At 43.5% G+C, this 26,408-nt stretch overlaps 3 protein-coding genes across 3 annotated transcripts in view; 1 reads left to right on the forward strand and 2 right to left on the reverse strand.

Moving 5' to 3' along the window:
• amot (angiomotin) overlaps window positions 1-4,329 on the forward strand; it is a 28,729-nt gene extending 24,400 nt beyond the window's left edge. Inside the window, exons 12-16 of the mRNA XM_030793191.1 lie at window positions 727-917; window positions 1,781-1,906; window positions 2,596-2,852; window positions 3,423-3,704; window positions 4,217-4,329. Coding sequence (XP_030649051.1) covers window positions 727-917; window positions 1,781-1,906; window positions 2,596-2,852; window positions 3,423-3,704; window positions 4,217-4,329 — 969 coding nt within the window. The remainder of the gene's footprint in view (window positions 1-726; window positions 918-1,780; window positions 1,907-2,595; window positions 2,853-3,422; window positions 3,705-4,216) is intronic.
• A 4,032-nt stretch (window positions 4,330-8,361) lies between these two features.
• LOC115829149 (mitochondrial fission factor-like) lies at window positions 8,362-15,468 on the reverse strand. Its single transcript, XM_030793201.1, has 7 exons — window positions 15,267-15,468; window positions 13,176-13,300; window positions 12,754-12,851; window positions 11,456-11,638; window positions 10,480-10,560; window positions 9,825-9,900; window positions 8,362-8,684 (listed from the first exon to the last, which is right to left on the reverse strand). The coding sequence occupies exons 1-7, from the start codon at window positions 15,466-15,468 to the stop codon at window positions 8,553-8,555; spliced, it is 897 nt and encodes a 298-aa protein (XP_030649061.1). The 3' UTR covers window positions 8,362-8,552.
• A 5,659-nt stretch (window positions 15,469-21,127) lies between these two features.
• LOC115829156 (transmembrane gamma-carboxyglutamic acid protein 3) lies at window positions 21,128-22,486 on the reverse strand. The gene is made up of 2 exons (XM_030793210.1): window positions 22,325-22,486; window positions 21,128-21,685 (listed from the first exon to the last, which is right to left on the reverse strand). Exons 1-2 carry the CDS (start codon window positions 22,382-22,384, stop codon window positions 21,128-21,130), a joined length of 618 nt encoding a protein of 205 aa, XP_030649070.1. The 5' UTR covers window positions 22,385-22,486.
• Window positions 22,487-26,408: the final 3,922 nt, after the last annotated feature.

Raw genomic sequence — 26,408 nt, forward strand, 5'->3', positions numbered from 1 at the left:
GCAGAGAGAGCTAGAGCCTATGCAAAAGTAATAGTTAACACACACACACATGGTTTTAAGTGGTCCTGCAGACTTGGCTGGGTGTCAGTCAGTGAGAGGACATGGTTACTGTGTGATGTTTTGTGTCTGCCTTTCCACTCTTTTCTCTGCTCTCTTCCTGTGAGTCCAAATCCACACACAGACCTGGGCTTTCACTCTTCTCTCACCGCTGATCTAGGGCAAAGGCTGTGTGTGTGTGTGTGTGTGTGTGTGTGTGTGCGCGCGCGCGTGTGTGTGTTGAGGGAGGACAGATGACTGGCTAGCTCATTAGGGGCCCCAGACGCTGCTGCCTATGTTTTGAAACTCCCTGTCGGACAGCTCCACTCCTACACACTGTACCTCCATTCCTAATCTAATAGCACTCAGGCCTCCTGTCGTTCAGGCCCCATGTAGAGTTTATTAGATGAATCAGGCGCGCACACGTGTGTGTAAGTCCACACATACTGTGGCTCTCTGGGAGAAAGACTGTTTGTAAACCAGAACACTTAGTATCATAAAACTGTCGGGTTCATATTTAAACTGTCGATCCTTAATTCTCAGTGGTCTCTCTCATACACACACACACATACACACACTCCCTTACCCACACACACCACACACATGTGCTCTCTCTCTCTCTCTCTCTCACACACACAAACACACACATATATATACATACATATGGTCTCTCTCCCTCTCTGGGCACAGCGGCAGGGGGGTTCCCAGAACACAGTGGGGCCAGAGTACAGCACCACGGCGCTGATGGAGCACCTGAGGGAGAAGGAGGAGCGGATCCTGGCCCTGGAGGCCGACATGACCAAATGGGAGCAGAAATACCTGGAGGAGAGTGTCATGAGACAGTTCGCTCTGGACGCCGCCGCGTCTGTGGCTACACAGAGGTACACACACATACGAATGCACGCACACTCACACACACACATACATACATACATACATACATATACGAATGCACGCACATTCACACACACACACACACACACACATACATATACGAATGCACGCACATTCACACACACACACACACACACACATACATACATGTATGAATGCACACACACTCACAGACGCGCGCACACACACACACACATACATATACGAATGCACGCACATTCACACACGCACACACACGTACATACATATACGAATGCACACACACTCATACTTGTATACACACACACTCGTACACACATACACATACGAATGCACACACACTCACACTTGTACACAAGCACACACATATACGAACGCACACCTCACAGAGACATGGCTGAATGGTTGACATGGATCCTTGACTAGTCGACTTTGGAACCAGAGACCTTTAGTTCAGCTCGTGTGACTCCTTTGTGCAGTTTGTGTCCTTTTGAGTGTTTCTTTAATGTATTTTTGTACTCAAACTTGAACAAATAAATCCCTTCTACACACATTTGTATGTGTGTGTGTGTATACGTGTGTATGTGTGTGTGTGTGTGTGTATGTGTGTGTGTGTGTATACGTGTGTGTGTATACGTGTGTGTGTGTGTGTGTGTGTGTGTATATGTGTGTGTGTGTGTGCGTGTGTATATTGTGTGTGTGTGTATGTTTGTGTGTGTATGTTTGTGTGTGTGTGTGTGTGTATGTTTGTGTGTATGTGTGTGCTTGTGCATGCACATGAGCAATGGCTGGTGCACAAGTATGAGGGATTTGTGCATACACAAGTCTTTGTTTGTTTGTTTGTTCACCTGAATGCTGTTTTCTCATTCAGGGATACATCGTCCGCCATTAGTCACTCTCCCAGCAGCAGCTATGACACGTCAGTGGAGGCGCGCATTCAGAAAGAGGAGGAGGAGATACTCATGGCAAACCGACGCTGCCTGGACATGGAGAGCAGGTTAGAACACACACACACACACACACACACTCTCTCTCAGAAAGAGGAAGAAGATATTAATTGCTTGCAGATGTCGCCTTGACGTGGAGCGCAGGTCAGATCTCTCTCACGCACACGCCCATGGACACTCATCCAAACTGACAAAGGGCGAGAGGAGGAGGAAGTAGAAATGTCCTATTTACTCTTTAGTGAAGTCATCTCTTTGATGTTACTTCTGTTATGACTGTTAAGCCTAAACTATCAGAGATTTCAGGGCGTCCAGCTCTCAAAATGTCAGCCGTATGTTTAGCAAAGGAAGATGCGGATTAACAAGTGTTGGGAAAGTATTCTCTGCACACTGTGTCTTTTCAAATACGTATTCCTGTATTTGTGAGAATCCTGTGCTTTGAACAAGTGTCATAAAAACACACTCTCTCTCTCACGCCCACACAAAGAGCCTCCCTGCACACAGATTAAGCACAAGACCAGTGCACAGTCAGACCAGATCAACAGTTAACGTGTTTCATGTAGGATCGTTTAGAAACTCAAATTCACTGGCGCCGTGTAATAATAATGACTGAATTGTCTTGAAGAGAAGAAACACAGATGATATGTAGACCAATTAACAGGTCCTAACACACACACTCTCTCTCTCTCTCTCTCTCTCTCCCTCTCTCTCTCCCTCTCTCTCTCCGTCGTTCCGTCTGAAGGATAAAGAACCTCCATGCCCAGATCATTGAAAAGGACGCCATGATCAAAGTGCTGCACCAGCGCTCGCGCAAAGAGCCCAACAAATCAGACGGCCCCTCCGCCATGAGGCCCTCCAAGTCGCTCATGTCCATCGCCACGGGGACCGGGGGCACGGGCACCATGGGGAGTTCCGGCCTGCTCGGTCACTCCCTGGGCCTCGGCGGGAGCCCCATCACGGAGGAGAGACGGGAGGACCGCAGTTGGAAAGGCAGCCTGGGTAAGCGGCTCTCGGCACCAGCCGTCATCCTCCTCCAGCCTGTGCGCTGTTAGTAGAAAGGGCATTGCCCTGGGGGGGGAGGGGGGGAACTTAGGTCCCTGAAGGTCAAAGAGACATGCTGGAGACTCAGGCTGTTGGCTCCAGCCCTTAAGTGACTCGCCGGGGGGACACAAAGGTTCTTCGGAGCTGCAGGAGATTAGCCGAGTACTGACAGAACACACCACCTTCACGCAGGTTCATTTAATGAGCAAGACTGAGGTTTCGGCTTTACAGACGTCTTTCTGAAGGGCACGCTCGCTGGGGAAGTCTGGGTTCTTCTGCCTGAGGGGCAGAGGGCTGAGTGTGACTCAGTCATGAATGCGTTAGCTACCATCTGTTTGAAGAGGTTTCACATGATGCCAACAAAGAGGCTAGACGATTAGGTGTAGCTGGTTTAGAAGAAATGTTCTAACCACATGAGACAATGTTTTTGTTTCGTTTGGCCTCGCCAGTCTCTTTCATTAGGCTTGGCTAATTTGTTTGTGTGTTTGTTTGTTTGTTTGTTCTTGTCATTTTGGGCTGGCTGATCAGGAGTTCTGCTGGGCCCAGAATTCCGCACCGATTCGCTCAGAACAGAGTCCATCTCCTCTTCTCCTTCCCCTGTGCTGCCGTCCACGCCCATGCCCGCCACCGCCCACTCCAAGACGGGCAGCCGGGACAGCTGCACCCAGACGGAGAAGGGCCAGGAGACCAGTAAACCCAGTACGCCAGCTCTGACCAGCGTGACTGCTGTATCCACGGCAACAGCCCAGACGCCCGTAACCAGTCGAATCACCAGCCCTAGTCCTGTCTACATACCAGACCGCATCGCAGGTATTACACACACAAACACACAGGACCCTTTGGGCCTGGAATGCATATGTTTAGGATTCATTAAATCTGGACCTGGGAGTCTAAGGTCCTGCTGTTTTTTGCCCCTCAGCATGTCTTAAATTAGAGGTCAGGTTTTTGTACATGTGTGTGTGAGCTTTTTTTTTTTTGGCCAAAGAGAGACTTTGGTATTTGTCTGATATGTTAAACCAGCAGGACTCTTGAGACCTAGCAGCGTGTCCTGCTGTGTATCAGAAAAGTCAAACCTCAAAACGGAAATTGTCATCAGACACATTTAGTGAGCACAGAGCCATTTTTTATGAAGTTTTTACTGAACAGAATTTGACAGAACTAACACCTGTAAAAGACACAACTCATCTGATTAAGGTACTCAACCCCAAGTTGTGACCTCTAACAACTAAACGAATCCTGAAGGTCATATTCTCTCTCTCTCTCTCTCTGTGCGTGTACTGTATTTGTTTTGACTGAAGATTGCGTACGTTTCCGTTTTCCAGATGTCCCGGCGTTCCACACGAGCACGTTAGAGCGGAGAGCTCCGGTCCAGTCTCTCCCGCAGTCCCTCGCTCAACAAGACGTGGACAACGAGATGGTGGAGATCCTTATCTGATCCGCCAAGCGCGTAGACACGCCCGTTTGGTTTCGCCGAAAACGCCCACATCCGTGCGTTCATTCACAAAGGTGAAGGATTCCTTTAGGTATTTTGTTTGTTTTTTTGTTTGTTTTCCTCGTCCTGTCCGTTGTTTTGTTCATAAATCAAGACATTGTCTGGTGACAATGAGTGTGTATTGAAATGCACTACATTTTTAGTGATATTTTAATCAAAACTTTTACAGATTGTGGACTGTATTTTTTTTTTTTTTACAATATCGTCATAACACTCTTCTAACACTTTTCTGTTGAGTGTTGTCTGGTGGGTTCTTTCCACCTCAGACTTCTGGACCAAATGGATTGGTTACCCTTTTTTGTTGTTCTTGTTGTTGTTTTTTTGTTGTTTTGTTTGTTTTTGTTTTCCGCATTTATTGCACTACTCCTTGTGTGTTTTTACAAATTTCTTCATTCTTTTAATGTTAAGTCTGACTTAGGTATTGTATTTATGTTTAGTGCGTATTTTTTTCTTCCAATGTTATGTATTTGGCACTTCGTTATCAAATGGAGCTAAGAATAAGTGAAAGCAATCTTGACATGTAAATAGCGGGACTTTGTAGGACACGTTTACCGTAACTATCTTAATTGAATGTGGCGAGCTTTTTTTGAAACTAAAAATGGCATTACCGCCATTGTCGTACCACGATGCACTGCTCAAGAGAAACGAGGCACCACGGCTGTCCTAAGGATTCGAGGCTCAAGTGTGACCTCGTTACGAAAGTGTAAAAAAAAAAAACAACCCAACTGGTTTTGGGTTTCGTCAGTGTGTGACGCGAACTAGTGTACTTTTCTCTTGTCTGTAAACCAAAACCGTGTCCATCTTTAACCAGCACCGGTATGCCAGTCACACTTGAAGTAGTTACATGTGATTTTTTTCATAAACGGTATCACCCTTACATGGTCGTAGCTGGCAGGGATCTCTGAAGGCCTGGGAGATTTTTCCCGAGTTGATGACTTTCTTCAAAGATTTTCTTTAAAGGTAGTAGTTGTACTGTAAATACTAAGCACAGTATTTTTAATGCTATGGTTGTATTAACAGAGGTAGCTGGTTTATATGGGAGGGCGGATAAAGTGTTAATTTTATCGTTGCTCTGTTGAGCCAGGATAACGAGACATATCTTTTCGCTTTTAACCAAAGGTCATTCAACAAGCACAGTAATGTTCTGCAGACCCCAATGCTTGGTGGGATTCAAATAGGTCATAATTTCGGTTTCAACTGTTCATGACCAAAGAAAAGCGACAAATCAGCTCTTCGCTAGACTTTTTTTTTTTTTTTTTTTACAAGAGAAAGCCCTCTATGACTGGGTTGAATGGGGTGTGAATTTTTCTTGCAGTATTTAGTTAGGATGTAAAGATATTTGCGCCGAGCCTTTCGGTACGGGACCGCGGTTCGGTACATATCGGCGATATTAACACAGTTGACAAAACTAGCCTACTTACCAACAGATATCATTTTTACTTGGATGTTCGAGTAGCTTAAGACGAAATACGGAAATACGGACTTAAATGTGGTCAAGCAGAGCCAGAGCCTAATGCTGTCTCAAAATTTTTGTCTATGCCGCCACCGAGGGCGGTGGCGTTGCTCAAATGCGCTAATTTCTTACAACTGTTACTTAGATACCATATCCAAACTGGTGTTGCATCTTCGTCTATTTTTAATGTCAAATGGATGTGACTTGACTTGTCTCTACAGACCGTGTAACGTTTGGCTATCATAAGGCAGTTCATTTCAACGGTTAGTTGAAAGTTATATACTCTTCCGTTCAACATTTACTAGGCTATATTTAACCACAAAGCTACACTGTATGCATAATACAGTAGTAGAATACCAGTCGTTCATTGGTTGCACAGAACGGGCTGCTAGCGCTGTAACGTGGTATTAACGTTTCTTTGCCGGCGATGATGACGTGGGTACGGTGACAAAATCTTTCCAGTGCCTTGCAAACTGCGTAGATCACAGATCCAGTCGGATGTTAAGATTACTGTGGTGACAGATACTCCAGTGACCTGTACTTCCGCGTGCCTTCCACGGCACATCGCTAACACAGGTTTGCCAGCCAGTGTTTGTTTGGGGTTTTGTTTTTCGCCCTAATCTGCAGTTAGAAACCGTACTTACCGTTCTATCCACCGTTTGGCCATTAAACTATTTCTGGAATAAATGTACAAACTTAGCACCGTGTCTCACTGTGAACTCTTGAAACATTTCCATTCTTATTTCTGACCATTTGCCCTTTTTATTCACAAACTCTAAAACGTGCGTTTTGAATTAAGTTACAGAACTCTCTTTTAATGTTACCTGGGCACTGAGATAGACAAAAGACCTAAGAATCGTTTGCGGAGACTTTGGTGGGACTTGCTGACTGAACAACACTGAGTTCAGTATTGATTTATACACACTTAACAATGTAAAACCATTTCAACAAAATGTTAACCCCTGCCAGAAAGTCGTTTGTGAATGTTTCTTCAACGTGAGACTAAATTGCTAACATTTCATTGATGGTCTAAAGTATTCCGATTTATCTCAACCTGTGATGTAATTCGCAAAAGTTAACGTTTCTTGAATAAATCAACATTTCAAGCGAAGCACAAATCCCTTCAGAGTAAGAAAGAAAAGACTGAATTTTGTTATTCAATGGAGAAATACTTGTTATGGTCGTAAATTCTTCCTGTGACCCCACCAAAGTCTTAAGTCATGAAACCACCGCAGTTTTTACGGTCTTGCTACATTCGAGTTATCGTAAGAGTCTGAAAATATGTTACCTTGAACTAAAAAAAAAAAAAAGAAGATTGTTCTTTTTTTGTCAAATTTGACAAATTTTTAAGAATGTTTTGTTTGTTTGTTTGTTTTTTCCTTTTTAACGTTGTATAGTATGTATCCCTTAGTCTTACCTATGGGCTGTTCTCTCTTGTATGTCTGATCACAAAGTGTGTATTCTAGTTGCTGCTTTGACAATGTTATTACTGTACAATCAGGATTCATTTAAAGTAGACATTCTCTTTAATCTGATTTTTTTTTTTTTTACAAAAGTCATCTCATGTAGTGTCCAATTGTGGTTCGACTTTTTTTTTTTTCTTTCTCTTCTTGAGAATGTTCCAAATAATAGCAACATGGTTAACTTTAATTTAATATTTCATTTAAAAAAAAAAATATACAGAGAATTCCTTTTTATTGTTGTTATAACTACAATTGATATTTCACATATTTTTGTTAAATCACATGGTATTAAAGAGACAATACATTTCCTATGACTTGTCTTCATCTTTCCCAAAACAAGTGGTCAAAACGATCTGACTGCTCTTTATTAACGTTACAGTCGGAGAGGAAATGGGATGAGAGTGGCCAGAGCGAAGTATAAAAAATGTATCACTATTTATTAAATATGCAACACATACAGTCTAAGCCAAAACGTTCAAACTGAAGGCCAAAAAAACAAAAACAAAAACAAAAAAAACTCCTCATGCAGTTGTACCAATAATGAGAAAACAGGAACTGTGTCTTCCTGTCAGAGGTAAAACTACACAATCAGTTATGAGGTTTAGCTTTAGTCATTTCACATGACACATCCTCACTCTCTCATCCTAAACCATTATCATATACTCATCACGGCGGCTACTCGGTGGTCCGCCGTTCCCATGGCAACCTTTCTTTGCTCCCCTCTGCATTTAATAATATGACATGGTAGTTATGGGACTGTGGGGAGACCCCTGTATACAACTTGTAACAAACCTGCCCCTAGGGTGAAAATAACATGACCCTTTAAACATGACGTGTGCCCCCTTCACACAGAACCATGGGTTGCGTTCAGTTCAGAATTTTGGGATGGTTCCCTATCTGTCTGGCAGTGAACGACCTGTCGAACCGATAGAAAGTTCGACAGGAATGGGTTTTATTTACACTGAATTGAGCTCACTCCCCATCAATTCAAATTCAAACACTACAACCCGTGGGGTTGTGACCAATTCAGTTTCCGATTCAGATTCCTTAAATGAATTGGGAGAGAAGTGCACACCAGAACTGAACTGAACTGAACTGAAAACTGACCTGAGGACTAAACACTATGTGAGGTTATGTGATCATAAGAAATAAGTGCATGTTTTTTTCTGTCTCTAATCAAAGTGCTACTATGTAGAGCTGTAGACTGGACTGTAAAGACCATGTGGAGTGGAGTGGTGTGTGTGTGTGCGTTATCTGCGAATCCAGAGCCAGCCGTTGAGTAGACAGGCAGAGATGAGTAAAGAGAAGAGAACGACCTCGGTCTGCCTGCGTTCCGCGTTCTGTCTCTCGAGCCCAGCGAGACGCCGACTCATCTTCACCAACTGTGACACACACACACGCACACACACACACACAGAAACAGAAACGCACACGCACACACACACAGAAACAGACACACGCACACACACACACAGAAACAGACACACGCGCACACACACACACACACACACACACAGAGACACACACAGAAACAGACACACACACACACACAGAAACAGACACATTAACCGTAATCAGAGCTGTGTAGCCACAGAGATTTTACTTGAGGCAAATTCCCTCTCTCACTCACACACACACACACACACCACAGTAACAGTAATCAGAGCCATGTAGCCACAGAGATTTTACTTCAGGCAAATCCCCCTGCCCCTCCCTCCCGCGCTCTCTCTCACACACACACACACACACACACACACACACACACTATAGGACAGAACAAGGCAGCAGACCCAGGTTGTCAAAGTCCAGTCCTGGAAGGCCAAGGTCCTGTTGCTTTTTGTTTTGACGCCTTAATTACACAGTGATTTTTTACCTGGGAAACAACTGCCCACTCTTCAGCCACACACGGTTTGTTTGGAGAACACATACGGTTGATTGACATGGAAAGCAGCAGGACCTTGCCCCTCCAGGACTGCATTCTGACACCCCATGGTAGAGGCCAAGTGTTTGTAACGACATCTTGTAACAAAGCAATATGGGGGTTTGCATATCCAGTTTGGAGTAAAGTGTGCTCGCCGAAAGGTACTTAACCCCATGGCGGACTTGAATTTGCGAGGTAAATTAATACAAGTAAATGGAGAATTTACAGAAACAGAGGCACAATGTGAAAACAAATGGATTGGTATGAAAAATATATATGGTCGACCACTGGCACCACCTACTGGTCATAGAGCGAACTACATGATTCTCTTCTCAACTTCTGCTGAGGTCATTTCACCTTTTCTCTATTCAAACTTTTATATATTCTTACTACTGTATTGTCCAGCACACATTTGGCTGAGAATCGGAGCAGCAGGTTTAGAGTGGTTCAGACGTGAAATCTGCCTGTTTTGAGATTACCTGCGTAAATCTGCCTGTTTTGAGATTACCTGCGTGTGGACACTGAACATACAAAGCAGAACATCTTTACATAATTCATAATGACAGAAAAAACTGATTTCCACAGTGTTCCGTGCGCTGACCTGTCTGCGGAGAACAATGAGTTCCACGGCGGCCCCGGAATCGTCCTCTGGGCTCAACCAGGACTCCTGCAAAGCACTGTGGGGAAAAAAAACGCAAAGCAGGAGATACGTTTTATCACACATCCCCCGGGCGTTAGGACTGGTCCACCCACCACAGCTGCTATCCCGACCATTCTCAGAGCTTCAGTCCTTACAGGACACTATATAAAAAATAAAACTGCTACTGATCCCAGATCAGCAGGCATAGGCCTTACGCTCCTTCTCCTCCATTTTAAAACGTTTGAGTCATGTAAGTCTGTCTTAACACAATGCTAATTCGATGTGATGTCATCGTATTCTAACAGCTAATTAGCAGCATGCTAAAGGACTGACTGCTCCGGAAACAGTTTTGAGAAATAATTCACAAAAAAAAAAAATGCAGTCGATATACTGAATGTTGAGGGTAATGCGACAAGAACGTCGAGGTTTAATGATTTTTTTTTCCCCCCAGACAGACTGTAATATTACTAGTCATACCTAAAACGCAGCTAACTGAAAATAAATGACTGGCTAGTCTGACACACAGCCCACAAAAAATTATTCACCGCCAGTGGAATCTGCCAGTATACCCAGTCAAAAGTCACGCACAGTGTTGCCATGGCAACAACTCGTTCACCTTTTCCTGCTCTGGTCAGCGCTGGCATGGGCCTGGGCCTCCACTGTCGCTTTGGTAGCGGAACGCTCTGCTTGACCAAACCTTTCAACACAAGAAAGAAAAAAGCAGAGGCCATTGGGGCCAGGCCGGAGTTACACTACAACTCCCATGAGGCCTTTAGAAAACAAACATTTGCCACACAAGGGATTTGCCATAAACTCAAGCAAGCACAGCAGAGGGTGCAAGAGTACATGTTAACAAGCGGTGAAACTGAGAACTGTTAGTTGCTGTTCCTGAATCAGTGGAACGCTAATAGATTCCAAAAGACCAGGCAGTGTGTTTAACAGGCCTGGCCACTAGAGGGCAACGTCACACATGAAATCTGGAATGAGGAGAAAGACAGGCCTTTTTCTAATGTGTGTATACAACATAAGCAGTAAAGACAGACAGTCACGCGAGCTCTCTGCGACTTTTAACAAGCTGCACATGTGGTTAGATTTTTGTGTTGATTTAGAAAACAGAAGGAAGGTTAGCATACTAAACTCCGTGGCGTGTCACATCCTTAACACTTGAGGACGGGTCTTAAATCTAAAAACATGCAACAAAGACAATGAATGGTCCACTGCAAGATTCTCAATGTTCTTTTTTATCCATACTGTCTTAGGTGCTTCTAATTTATAAGTACAGTACATGCCAGCATTAAAGCATGCACACTCAATTCAGCATTTCTGCCTTAGGTATTGGTGAGTAGCTAATTACAACTGTTGCCTAAACCTAAATATTTACAAGAGCATTCAGTGAGTGAATGTTGCCCTCAGGGTTGACATTTCTATGTCTAAACCTAAAAGCATCTCACACCTTACGTGCCTGAAGCAGTTAGAGGCGGTAATGATGTTTTAAATCACGGGGTTAGAAGACTGAAGCTGCCACTGAGCGTGGGCGGGGGGCGGAGTCTCAGGCAGAAAAGGTTGGGGGGGAGGGGGCGGGGCCGAGTCACCTGGAGGCGGAGGAGTATTTTTGAGTGACAGTCTGCAGGAGCCTTTGAGAGGCCTGGAGGCCCAGCTCTTTGGCTGCCTGGAACACGCTGCGGGGGGACAGGAGAGTGGGCGGGATGGCGGGGAGTCCCAGGGGTGTGGCTTGGGGCGGGTCAGGAGTCAGAGACCGTCCTGCGTTGCGGCTACTGTAAGCGGGTCCGGGGCGGGGGGGGGGGGGGGGGGGGGGGGGGGGGGTTGGGGGAAGACATGTAGGACAGAGGCAGAAACAACAGCAGAGAAAAGCACTATGGTTATTTGAACTGAACAAAATTCAGTTATCGGCTCAGTGAATATGTGTCTGCAAATAAGAGGCAGTGTCTAATTTAAAAAAAAAAAAAAAAAGTCTCTATCAGGCAACTTTTTGACACTGACGACACATTATTTTTTTTCATGAAACAAAATTTAAAGTCTTACAGGCTTTATTGTTGCTTGAAGTTTTCAGATAAAGTACTATGTAATGAACATTTGATTCTGCTGACCAAAACACAGCAATCTCCAAAAGACAAGATTAAAATAGGTTCTATTGCCTCTTACTGAAATGAAATCACAAAATAGATCCTCTCTAGCAACCCCCCCCCCCCCCCGGCCCTCCCCAAAACCCCCCGCCCCTCGCCGGACATGACCCACAAAGCAAGAACACAAATCAAGTCAACAGAACGCAGCTTGCATTCATTATTCATCCTTGAAACATAGTAAAGCACTCCGCTCTTATGAAGTACACCTGAAAAAAAAGCACTGGACAGGAAAGAGAGAGGCAATATTTGGGAATGTCGTGTCTGTGAGTGAGTGTCTTGTTTTGTGAAAGGAAGGTACCAGTAAACAGTGCATTTCTTTAATAGTGCATCCACTCTATTGCTCAACTATTTTGAGAGGGAGAAAAACAGAAGATGGGTCCATTCAAACCAGGCTACAGTAGCCCCTTTAAGATAGAATTACGATTTATCCCAAAGCCATGGGGAAATTCACTTAGAAACGACGGCTGAGGTTGATGCTGCATTTGCAGTAACACAATATGACACAATGTAACAAAACATGACACAATGTAACACGATATGACATAAAGAATATGACACAATATGACCTGCTAACCCCCCCACTGGGACTATGATGTGGGTGATAAAACCTTCATAGAGCTTTGGTGTCATATCAATACAGATCAAAGACACAGAGCTGGTACTTCTTATCAAGAGATAGCAGGTTTAAATCCAGCCCACACTCAAACACAACCACACACACAATCACACACACACGGCCTACTCACAGTGAGGAGGGAGAATGAAGTGCCTTTTTAGAGTGTGTGGGTGTGCCCGGTGGGGTTCTGCCGAAAGACTGGTCACTGAACGACCGACGCAAGGCATTCTGTCGTCATCCAAAAGACAAACAAACAAACAAAAAAAACGTAAAGAATAGAAAATCAACATTATTATTACATTGTGTCTTTAGACCAAGCAGGGTTCACTGAATCCAGTCCTAATGGACCAACGTCTCAGTGCATTTTTGTACTCTCCCCCGTGTCATGACGAGAGGCTGATTCTATCCATCCATCCATCCATCTGTGAAGAGTGTGTACTCCTAAACTGAACTAAACCTAATCCCAGTAGGAGTGGATTTGGGGAGCCCTGCTGTGTGGAGAAGTGTGTCTGTAAACAGGGTGAGGTGTAGGGACACGCTGCAGTCTCTGACCTGCCCTGGTTCTCTTGCGTACGAGTCTCTGTCGTACGCCCGGGCCTGCGAGTCCCACGTAGAGGGTCCGGGGCCCGCAAGACCGAACTTTGAGAAAAGAGGCCGGGGACTCAGGTCTGGAGCATCTGTCAATCAATCAGTCAATCAGTCAATCAACCAATCAGTACCAAGAGACAGGAGACTACTGAGAGACTCCCAGTCAGAACAGCCACATTCCATCCAATATCTGACTCACAATCAGTCATTGGTTATTGTGTTCGCAATGCACCAATCAATGACCACATAACTACTTCAGTACACGTTACACTAATTTGCATACGCAAATGTTTTTAGTGAATAGCGAATCTTGATACAATTTGTTATTAGTTGTAACAAAGCAAGTGTAAACACACCTTCTTGGTCTTGTATCACTTTGTTGTTTAGGTTTGAGTTTATTTAAAGCCCAATATCACTGTTTACAGTCTCACAGGGCTTTACATGCCCGCAGGATTACAACAACCAGAGCAGGGCGGCACCCCCTGACTTAATCCTCATTGTGGGCAAGGAAAAACTCCTCAAAAAACCCTGCTGCTGGGGAAACATAGGAGAAATCTTGAGAAGGACCACAGAGAGAGGAGAGCCCTTCCTGGCCAGCCAGGTGTGCAATAGGTGCCGAGCCAGTGGGCAAATTACAAACAACACAGTGATAATGAAAATGAAAACACAACAAGTAGACAAAAATAAAGAATAACAAAACAGTACATGTTTTCTTTTTTCTTTTTCTCCATGAAACATATAAAACATGCTGAATATTTTGAAGGAGGGCGATTATTTTTAACTGTGAGATAACAAAATAAATAAATAAATAATACAACTGCAACCCCATAAAAACGTAATTATTTCACAATGACATGTAGCATGTCGTATGGGGAATTACTGCCTCTGCATTTGTTATGTGTCATAAACCTGCTTTTCATTTCTTAAGGGTTTCATTTGTATTTCTTCCTCGTCACAAAATGACTCTCTCACTGCGCGATTCCCGGGAATGACAGCAAGCGTCGGTCTTCCATTCCTTCCTTGGCGTTTCCGTGGGTTAAAAAAAAACAAACGATTTTGACAGGGCCAGTGAAAGACCTCCACTCTCTAAATCTTTGACCACTCGCCTAACGACGGGGCACTGCGGCTTTTTGCGTTTGGAGATCCCCACCCAATTTTGAGGTCTCTGACGGACTCTTCCGGGTTTTTACTGAAGACCTTCCAAGCCTCAAAAGCAGGAATGGTGCAGTGTGACCAATGGCGTTCACTTGGCATTAAGGTCAAACTGCCCCTTTTTTTGTCTCACTGGACCACAAAACGTTTGTCATCATTATCTCAGAGGCTCCTGTGTTCTCTTTCTCTCTCTCTCTCTTTTTCTTTAAATCTATATTCATGATAGGACTTCAAGGGAACCCCCCTAAAATACAGCGCCCTTCACCGCACTCTGCCATGCAGCCCAGATTGCAGAGTGACCGAATCAGTTATGAACTGCTGCGTGTCTGGCTTGTCTCTGTAACCACTGCTCTTTTTACTGGGCTGTCTGAAGTTTGGAGGACAAATTAGTCATAGAACATTCCCGGTAGTATTACGTACCACACTACTCCTTTTTTTTTTTTTTTTTGATAATTGATTTAACGAGGTTCTTTGAGATACTACGTCACTTTGAAACTTCGGGGGGGTTATACCCCAACTACATTGTGTTCGCCTCCGTGCACATGTTTAGGCCTACTTACATCATCAGAAGAAGTTGAAGAAGAAATAGTGTGTAAACAAGGTTATACGGCTACCCATGAGTGTCTGTTACTCTGACAAGTAAAGAAATTCGTTGTTTTAAGGTTATAGAGCAGCGTTTTGCTCGCTAACAATTTGTCTCTCGTAGGTTGCCGTCTCAAACACTGACACTATAGTTTACGCGAATGCGTCACTAAAGGGTTCGTTACTTGCCTGTCAACACTTAATTCTTGGCATTCGTCTTATAACTGGACCTGTTGAGCATTCGTGTCATAATGGTTTCTGCACAGTTATTCACATGTCTAACTATCCCATGTTGTGACGTAGACCCATACGGTTTCTCACCTGTTAAAGCTAGCCTGTCTGGAATATGCATGCTGTACGCAGGCGGAGGTTCCTCCGGCATCTCTCGCTCTTCGTTACTCAAAGGCCCAGGGCCGACTCTCAAGCGGTCCGGTACTCGCATTCTCTGGCTGATGGCTTCGGTGAAGTTCGGGTCACGACCGGGCATCGGCGGCCCATCGGGCAGGAATATCGGCGAAGCCATTGCTGTTACGCATAAGCGAAGACAAAGCGCCGTTAACACTCAGATTAGCAGCTTTAAGGAGGTTGTCTCTGGGTAATTTATATGCTTCTATGTGGATTTAAACCATGTCTTAATCCTAGTATCTGACATCTCAAACGCGGTGGTAAATGTGGGTAAATGCGATTAAGAGGTCAAGAGGTCTAGGTTTGATAACAGAATATCAAACGCGAAACTCGTTGTTGTTGTTGGGGGGAAATGCTAATCAAAATGTAACAAGGAGCAGGACTTGGCATGATAAAACAAAGTTACAGCAGACTTAATCTTGCGGCATGGTAGCGAGAGCGAAAGAACAACAGCGACAAGTTACTGAAGTTGCTTTTGTCGTTAGCTGGGTTAGCAAACGGGCAAACAACACGGCAAGGGGTCACCCAAGTTTTTGTAACTGCAGGAAAAACACGAACTGCAATGGCTTTAAGATTTTAGCCACTGGCAGAAAACGTCCACTTGAAAGACAATCGCAAAACAAGTTTCCTGTCTCACTACATTTAATAAAGAAACGTCAGACCGTTCAGTAACATAAGCAATAAAGGGAATCGTTCGTCAACTAACTAGACAGAATGTCTAATTATCCACACGTGACAATCACAAAATACTGACGATGCATGAAAGTGACAAACGCATACTTCTCGACAACAGTAGGGCAAGCAATACTTCGAAATTGTCCGATATGTTATTTGTTTATAACTCTGAGACGACTAAGAAAACTTTGTAAGACCAACTAACCTTCCCCCAACTTGACGGCGACCGACGCACAATGTGACCTCACACGGCGCTAGGGGGCGGGGTTATTGCGTTCAACGTGACTCATCGACTTTGTTTCAAGTTGATTTGTCTCATGAATTGATTTAGAATTATAATATTAAAATTCACGGATTTTTAGTACGAAGTCTAAATTAAAATAATACACTCTAAGAAATACTATTTAAAGTTGCAATATTATCCTCCCCTGAAACTGATTCTCACCCCCCCCCCCCAAAAATAAAAACAGAAATCACTTATTTTGAAATCACTTATTTTAATATCAGCCAAGAACTTCAGTGCTTTCACAAACAAGTAATTTGGCACTTAGAATGACACGTTTTTTGTGACAAAGTGTTGTGATTTTATAAATGAGAGGTGACCGTTCTCCACCATACGAGAACAAACAATAACAAGCCGGTAACATTTCCCCGTAAAATTTACAGTAAGTTTCCAACTCAACACTAATCTCTTTGTACAAGTTATGGTGAAGAAATGAATTAAACGTCCGTGTCTGTTTTCAACACAATACATGGAAAAAAAGAAAGAACAACAGATTTAAAAAAAAAAACGTATAGTTTCAGTGGTTATTATGGAGTTGTGTAAACTGGATGGTATACATATGATGCCGACAAGACTACACGTTTGAACAATGTCCTACCTCTAACATTCATTTGAATGATTATTACAAAATACTTTACCGACCCATCATCGACTCATATACATGGTCACAGAAATTATTATAGGTCTGAATGACAAGTCTTTCCATCGCTGCAATGAAAATATTTTTAAAATACCAAGTTGGGGGGGGGGGGGGGGGGGGGTCGATGTGCATTATCCAAGATGACTCATAGATTAAACCGCTTCTGTACATCATCCAAAATTAATCCCAGTTTATCACAGCAGGTAAATTACTCCAGACCCATTCATGGTACAAGAATCCGTTGTAAAAGGCAAACCGTTATTAATGTTTGATATGAACGAATATACAACGTGTCTCTCCTTTCGTTTAAAAACACACTTTCCTGTGCTACATACAGAGGGAAATACGGAGAGCCAAATACATGTCAGATTACGAAATTCTCTACAATGTGAGGAGACAAATGTTTAATGTATAAATACTGAAGCGGCGAGTTGCAAATTTCTGCATAACATTGTGAAGAAACTGCCGAGATAAATGTTCCTGGCCTATATGAGAGCTTTCTGAAGGCTTCTCAAGTACAAAGCTGATTGGAAGCTCTAAAATGCTCACTAGGCAAACAAAATGAGAGAGAGAGAGAAGTATGACGGAAGACTGATCGGCTATGATTTCCATGTCGTCAGGTTAAAAGTGACGGATAAGTAATAAAGCGTATGCCTCTTTATGGCACTAAGGTACAACTGCTGTTGTTGTTGTTTTCCTTTGGGTGAACTTACTTCTACAGCCAATTCTATGACCCCCTCCACAACGTCAAATACTGACACTTAATCAAAGGCGACAATGCTGCGTTAAAGTACATATCGAAAAGCTGAATACGTGTGTTGCTGTAAAGAACTAACAGTGTCTACTTAAGCACTGGAGAGCATTTTGCGTAAACCGATCAATGTAGAAAAGACAAAATAAAAACGAATGTTCATGCATCAGAATCACAGAGTACCGTGTGTCTGTTGTTTAAAAAATATAGAGAGTATGTACATATATACGTGTATAGGCAAAATGTTCGCGAGGCGCGTCTCATCAAGGCTGTCCGCGTTAGAGAATATTTAACACAGACAGACAGAAACACACACAGACAGACAGCACGCACGCACACACTCACACACGCACATATATACACGCAAGGTACAATATTACCATATTTACAGAAATGTGAATTCGAATATCAACAGCGCTTTTGTTTATAAAACATTCAGAACAACAAAAAGTATAAGATAACCAGCTCATAGAGATAAAAGTTAGATTTGACGTTACAAAAATGATGGAGCAAAATTCTGAAGTCCTTCAGTACAAGACATTCAAAATGATACATTTAAACGATTAAAAAAAGATATCATGCATTTTGGCTTTAGAAGAAGAACAACGGTGCATATGTGATTTGGCATTTTTCATGAAGACTCACATAACACACGACTAACGTCAGTTGGGAAGATTATAGCATTGGTACCACAGTTCTCTCCCCAAAAATAAACAGAGCAAAAAGAGAGTACACACATACGCACACCCACGCACATACATACAATGTAAACACTGTACAAGTGAATACACACATAAGCTTGTTTTTTATGTGTGTGATAAAAATTTCACGTTTTCTGCAGGCGGTCTTATATCAGAAAGCCAGTACGACATGTGACTCTGTACTAACAACCATGAAAAACTCCGACTGAGCCACTATGGTGGGCCAGTCACGACTGACTGGAGCAGTAGATGCCAATTTCCTCCGCTGAATGCCAATTTCAGCATTAATGCCCCTGAGTCGGGACAAGTGTCCGTCACAACCGTCTCTAAGGACTAGCGTTCGGTCACTGTATCGGACTGGCTGTCATAGCTTTCGATGGTCTCCGTCTCCCCGGAGACGTGATTGACAGCTGTTTCAGCATGCGGAAAGCATTCCTCCAATCAAATCGGTCCAATCATCTGATCAAACGTGCTGACTCCAGAACAGCCCAGACACAAATTGTTATCACAAACCCCTCCAGTGACACCAATCCACACCTACCATCTGTTCAACTGCTCGATTTCTGTTTCAAACCAAAGTATTAATCTTCATTTGCAAGAGATATCAGAATGATATGGTACAGACATTTTGCAGGCATGTTCAGGCTGTGCCTATGAGTGAGTTGACACTCACGGCTAGAAGACATGTCAGGAGATACTGATTTAATGTCTTTTATGAAGGGCCAGAAGTGCCCGTTGGTGAATTTGTCAGGAATGACAAGTTGTTGGGAAGGTTGTTTAACAGAAGGCGTTTTGTAAACCTTCACATGAAACATTTCAAAAGCCAGGAAACTTCTGGAAACTTTCCAGCAATAGCTGAAATACAGCAAAACAAAAATACAAAAACATACTCACAGACACACACATACGCACACACACACACATATGCTCACACACACGCACACACACACACACACACACTCACACTCACACACACACAAGCAGAAATACACACACACACACACGCAGTATTTGGGGTAACACGTTCATAAAGCAGTGCATGGTGAAGACATTATTACTTTCTACTGTAATCCTGGTTTCCAATTTCATGTTACAGTGACCACGGAATTTTCCTCTTTCTTAATCCCTGTCCCGGTCACTCATTGGTTGGCAGTGTGAGAAGTTATTTACATACTGTAGTCACGGAAACGGTAGCAGTAGACTTGCTTTAAAAAAAACCTGAGCTGGGTATGATTCAGGCGCAAAGAGATGGCCAGTTTGGTCAACTAGTTTGAGCACAAGCCAAAAAAAAAAAACAAAAAAAAAAAACCAAAACGAAAAAGACGTAGTGGAGAACAACGAGAAGAAGAACGCAGCACAGTTGTGCAGCATAGCACCAAAAAGTGAGAGAAATAGCCACAGAATACTCTCTACAAATATCACACAGTCTTTGTTCTTCTATTGTAAAAAAAGATTACCAAAACATCGCTGTAAACAGTCAAACAATAGAGGGGGAGAGAGAAGTAGAAGGGTCTGGAATGTCGTTTTTATCTCATGATTGTGCTCTCACTGTGCGTGTGCGTGTGCGTGTGTGTGTGTGTGTGTGTGCGTGTGTGAAAGTGAGTGAGTGTGTGTGAGTGTGTGTGTGTGTGTGTGTGAGTGTGTGAGTGAGAATATAAAATGATGCATTTGTCTGTCCTCATTAATGGTCTGCAGAGCATTATTGTGGTTCTGGGTTTTGAACAGGAGTTAAACGTGGACGGTGCATTTTTTTCGATCATAAAGAAAGTGATAACAGAGGGAAAACTGGACAGTGCTGGCTTTAGGACACAACAGATTAACAATCTTCTCCGTGATGGTGGAAGAAACCGCTCTAAAAAAACAAAACAAACCATGCTAATTAATTAACCACATGACCTCCCGCTCTTATTCCTCACAATAAACATGAAGCAGGCGCTTGTGCGATCACAAGCAATAGTCTGTCATCAGCTTTGTTTTCAACACTTGTTCAAATTAGACCTTTTGGCACCATTGCGTGGTTTCTCTGGTGCTGTCAGTGCCTCTGACGACAGTTTGGTATGGGTTAATATCAGCAATAAAACTTTTGGCAGGTAATTCAAAACGTGCTACCAAATCAAACAGCAATCAAAGAACATCTCGCCAGCATCTTGAAGGAAGCGGTCCTTCTGCGTTTTTGTTTTTTTTTTTCTCTTCTCGTGTTCTCCTCCGTCCTCAAACCGTCCCCTTCTCTCCATTAAGGCCTAGGCTTGAGCTTACAAATACATGCAGTGCAGTGCAAGTGCAAGAGGTCAAAGGTGAAGCAGGGGTCAACAGAGAGGAGGATTTTTGGGAAGAATGTGAGACAGGCTGGATGAAGGGGACAGACAAGGATCCCACCCCTTCCCCCCACCCCATCCCACCCACCACCAAACAATCAGAGCGTCTGAGAAATCTGGGCCGTAGAGACTGCGGCAGTGACTGATGAGAACCAATCCCATCCGGTTCTTGTACTGATGACAACACTCTTAAAACCCGCCTAGGTAAAGATCAGAAGAAGGGCTATCGATAGAGCTAGTGAGTGTATCCTTCCAGCTGTGGCCAGCGTTACATCAAGTCTACGGGAGCCAAAGCTTGTTGTCGTTCCTCCACTGGAGGAGAGGGGGGGGGGGGGAGGGGGAGAAAAAAAGGGGGACGCATCAGCGTATAGCAGCCCCCCCCCCACCCCACCCACCCAAATTCCACCTTTGCTCACTTTTCCTTGATTATCTCTTCGTATCTGGGCGGGGGGTCACTGTAGGGGGCACTGGTTTCGTCGCTGCTGCTCTCGAGGTGTCCCGTCACCTCCTCGTACGACGGGGGGAGCGTGGCCCCCGAAAGTCGCGACGCCACCGAGAGCGACGAGTCCTGGACGTACAGGGCGCGGGTGTTCTGAGGCTCCGGGGGGGCCATCGCCGCGGACGCCGCCGACGAGGACGACGCCCCTCCCCTTTCCGGCCCGACCGCCGCGGCGGAGGGACGGGCGGAGTGCGAGCTCTCGCCGTGCGAGCCCGAGGGCGTGTCGCGGTGCACCAGGATGCGGGGCAGGCTGCGGGAGTGGCGGTTGCCCAGGTAACGGTTCTGCGTGTAGGCGGGTCGCCGACGCGTGGCTTTCTGGAGCTGGCAGCGCCAGATGAGGAAGAGCGCGATGATGATGAGTAGGACCACGCCCAGCAATGGGACGACCATGTAGACGGTGTCGGTTCGCTCCGAGCGCGATTCCGCGTTACTGCTCACTGTGTAGATGCTACGAGTCTTCCAGAATTCCATCTGCGGGAGAAAAGAAACAAACAAACAAAAAAAAGAGCTTTTTTTTGCAACATCAGTTCTGTTCATTTAAGTCAGGGGTGGGCAAATCCAGTCCTGGAGGGCCGGTGTCCTGCCGGTTTTTGTTTTCACCTCTTAGCTACCTGTTGATTTTCACTTTGAAAACAGGCGTGCATGCTCTTCAGCCAATCAGAGACTGTATTTAGTTGGTCGACAAGAAAAACAGCAGGACCATGGACCTCCAGGACCGGATTTGCCCACCCCTGATTTATGTCATGTTCTTATCCTATCACTTGTGCTTTCTTCTCCTATGGAGTTCACACATCTCTGGAGTCGCCTTGAGGTTAATTGTCAATGCTAAGGGTCACATCAACAGAGAGCAGTTAATGGACTGGTTTCCATTAACCCTGAACCATTACCTGCTCATATAACTCTACCAAAACAAGCCATTTTTCAAAAAATGTTTTATATTTACATACTGTATTTGCCAAACGCTCCTGTTCTGAGAACAGTTTCTAATACAGTTTGCTCTTTGCGCTGGGCATGAACATGAGGTGATCATGGTCTAAGGGCATTTTACAACACGTCAGGGATGCTGTCGGGTTTCTCTTAGCGGCGAGAAACTCGACGTCTGGCGTTTACCGTGCGTTCTTTGTTTTCGAAATACTCGTTTGCCTCCTCGAAACTGCAGCTCTCCTCCATGCACTCCCTCTCTATGTTTCCCTGTCGGAACTCCTCCAGGAAGCCATTGGCCCGGGGGAAACGCTTGAGGAGAGAGTGTGCGTCTTTAACATTCAGGAAGGCTGCCACAGAGAGAGAGAGAGAGAGAGAGAGAGAGAGAGAGAGTAAGAAAGGGCAAAGGTGACATCCCAGAAGTCCAGCAGAAGCTGTGGCTGTCCCTCGTCAGCGTTTTGGAGCTCGTTTCATTTTCTGAGTGTGTGTGTGTGTGTGTGTGTGTGTTTGTCAGCCCTTCATCAGTCTACTGTCGATTGGTCCTGTGCAGGCAATTATGTATGACAATCTGTACATCATATACAGTATATATATACATATATATATATATATATATATATATCATACATAGCATTAGCTGAAGAACTTCAAACCCTCCTTCTCTCCCTATACGTGAACTGTCCCTTCACTTCCTCCCTCCTGAACATTGCTCTCTCAGATAAATGTGCTGATGGGCCATTTACAACCTAAAATTAGTTCAGGACAGGAAGGGGAGTGACCCCCTGAGTCCTGACCAACCATACATCATCAGAGGATTGTGGGTAATTAAACAACAACAAAAAAAAAACCCCATCTGAACAGCGAAAAAAAAAAGAGTATTACACTTTGAGGAAACCGGAACCGTTTCAAAACATGACCTGAAACATAATGTCACGGACCCATCCTTTAGTTTGAGTTTGAATTCTCATCATTTCTAAGGAAGCATCTTTTTTTGAAGGACTCAAACAAAAATAAATGAAAATAAAATAAATAAATAAAGCACATCTTCAGAGTGGTTGATGACCGATTCCCTTAGCCTACTTAGCCATGTAGGATAAGCAAATCACTCTAAATTCAATTAGAAACTGAGAGAAATATATCACGAATTTGTATGTTTGGATCCAGTCTCACTGCCAACGGCTTAAACTGCAACATTTTCCCCAAATGCTGTGATTCTCAACATTTGACAAAATGTAACTTAAGACTATGGATAGATATCAGGATATTGATCAGTGAACGCTCAAGGGGTTTGGACTGTAAGGTGAAAGTCAATCTAACTGAATGTGTTAAAATAAAATCAATGTCATTAAAAGGTTATTAATATGCATAGCATAAAGGGGAATGTCCTAACCTGCAGCCATGGTAACATCCGATGACTCAGTCAGAGGTATACTGGGCTGAAAGAGAAGAGAAAGCGTTAAACAGAAGAAACTCAGAAGAAAAAAAAAAAACAAACACAAAATGAGTACAGATACTGTGCCCCCTTTTCTGTATCATCCAACTGACACGCTATATTGATACTGATTCAGCAGAATAAAAAAAAAACCCACAAAAACAAAAACAAAATGAGGACATCCAAAAACAAAACAAAAAAAGTACTGTCGTACGACTGTAATGTTGACATACAGAATCAGAAACATCCAGAAAAGTTGGTTTTATATCTAAAGATAAAACGCTGGAACGCAGTCGTGTACCAATACGTAGTACCGTATTGGGATCTTTTGATGTATCGATTAAAATGTATCACCAGACATCTATCTTGACAAAAAAAAAAAAAAAAACTATAGGTCATTGCTCATACAAATATGTTGCTGGGGGAGGTGGGGCGGGGGAGGAGGTTCCCATAGCAACGGACCGGGTGGATGCGTCGAGAGATGCGCTGTTAACGCTCACGATCTAAATTTAAATCACTCGTACCGACTCTGTGATAGAATTACAATACCACAATTCCCGGCAGGTTTGAACTCTTCTCAATACACTAGTTGCTGTTCGCGAGCGTTTTAAACAGACAGACACGAGCTCTACCCATGCTCTCCTTCTTCGTGTTATAAGGTTATATGCTATCAATATATATAAATATAGAACAGAATGCGATGTACATTATAAATAAAAGGAGAAAATCCAATAAAAACGAACAATGGAAGATTCATATTAGTACCTCAAATCTGAGAATTCTACTTCAGTGAAATCTAATTAAGACGCCTTGTCAAAAATCATTGTTATAGTCTAAGTATGGGAATCATTCGTCTAACCAACACAACCAAAGTCTTGTCGGTCAACGTCTTATACAACCAGGGCTTTCTAAGTGCCATATAGACAGATAAAATATTTATTGAGACTCATATTCAGGGCAAACACTAAGAGATTCAGAGAGGCAGACCTCTCACAGTCTCGGCGCATCATTTTTCAATCAACAGTTACGACATAACTGTGAAAAAAATTATTAAACGATGTAACGCTACCTATGCACGTGTACATTCGCAACTTAAGAAGACACATAAACAAAAATAAACCCTACCTTCCCCGTTAATATAGTTGCTGGTCAATTCCATTCCTGTGTCCACCGAGGGAGCGCGCACATGAGTCACAACGACCGTTTGACGAAGATGGGAATAGACCAATCGGTGCAAAAGAATTTCCGAGACTATCCAATGAAAATCCTCACGATTATTTTGATCACGTCGGAGAATGCCCCTGGAGCGGTGTGGTTTTCTGGGTATCGTAGTCTGTTAATTAACAAGTCCACAACCACGGCAATTACTTTCAAGAAATGTTGACGCAGTTGTGCGGAAGATGTTGGTATTTTCCTGACTTTAAATGTTTGCAGCGCAAACTCCATTAGATGGTTTTCATCCACTGAATACGACTAACCAACAAAAGAGAAAACCAGGATCTTCCCATGCCACACCTTGTCCACAAATACTACACTTCCCAGCATTCCGTCCCATTCTCTCCTCACCGTTTCGGTGCCGCCTTGAATTTATCAGGCCAGGGACGGAAAATTCGTATTGATGCGATAAAAAAAAAAAAGTAGAGCAGACAGACCGTTAACCGCATATCAGTAACCAAATTATGTTCGTATATTTTTAATCGAAAGACAAAAAATATGAATGAAAATGTACATTAATATTCAATGGGAACCTCGGATTCGGATAACGGTGTAAATAAAGTGAACATAAATCTATTTTGAAATTATTACTCAGGTTAAATAGGCTAATAAAATAAGAGATAATCTGAGGTATGTGGGATATGCATTAATAAATTAATAAAAGAAAAAGTACTTCTGCAGAATTCCTTCCTTAAAGCTTGTGGGAGAGACTCCCCAGTCAGGGCCAGATGTGACCGAGTCCCTTCTCCACACGAAGTGCTCTACTTCCTATACTAAGTTCTCTTCTTTGAAAAATAAATTCTAAGTTTCAAAAAGCAGTCAAAGTCTTCAGGAGTCCGATGCAGCGTAAGTTTATTGCATTCAGTAGTGAGCAAAATACAACAAACTGAGTCAGGTCCCAGGGAGTGACTGAATCTAATACAGAAAATCGTGCACTTATATCTAAAATTTTACCTGCATGCAAAACCTGTGTATCCAATAAACACATAACATGGTTGTATGGTAACACCCCTTACATCATCCGTTTTTGCATGGTCCATCCCATTCACTTCCAGAAAGTTCCCCAAATTTTCCCAGAATTTCATTATTCCATACATCACTGTTTCCGATTTCCTTTTTTGGCTAAGTAAAAAATGATGAATCAGCCATGTCCTTACTTTGCTTTGGATACTCAACCATGTCCTCAATCTCACCTCAGATAATTTACCCCTTAATGCAGGTGTTCGTTATCAAGCGATGGGCTAGTCCAAGCAAGGCGGACACTGACGCCACTACGCCCCGGCCATTACTTATGCTTCCCTGTCACTATAACCTAGATATCACCCTTTTCATATTGCCCTTATGTTTTGCTGATTTTGCATCTTCCTTTTTTGGTATACCGAGGCCCTCTTCCGTTGGCTTCAACTTACAGAGGCCTTCTTCCATTTCTCCAACAAGCTGATGACAAAATGGAGCATGGATCAAATGTAGCATACGCATTGTACGTTATAATACTGTACAGTCTCCATTAGCAGAAAAGTAACTCATTTCAAAATCTGCACCAAGACGCTTCTTCAGATAAACTCACGGAGAGATTCTACATGACATAGTCTATTCTATGCTATATTCCAAAAGGAATGTGCAGAT

This window comes from Chanos chanos, chromosome 16, assembly GCF_902362185.1.
Source record: "Chanos chanos chromosome 16, fChaCha1.1, whole genome shotgun sequence".
NCBI classification, from domain to species: domain Eukaryota; kingdom Metazoa; phylum Chordata; class Actinopteri; order Gonorynchiformes; family Chanidae; genus Chanos; species Chanos chanos.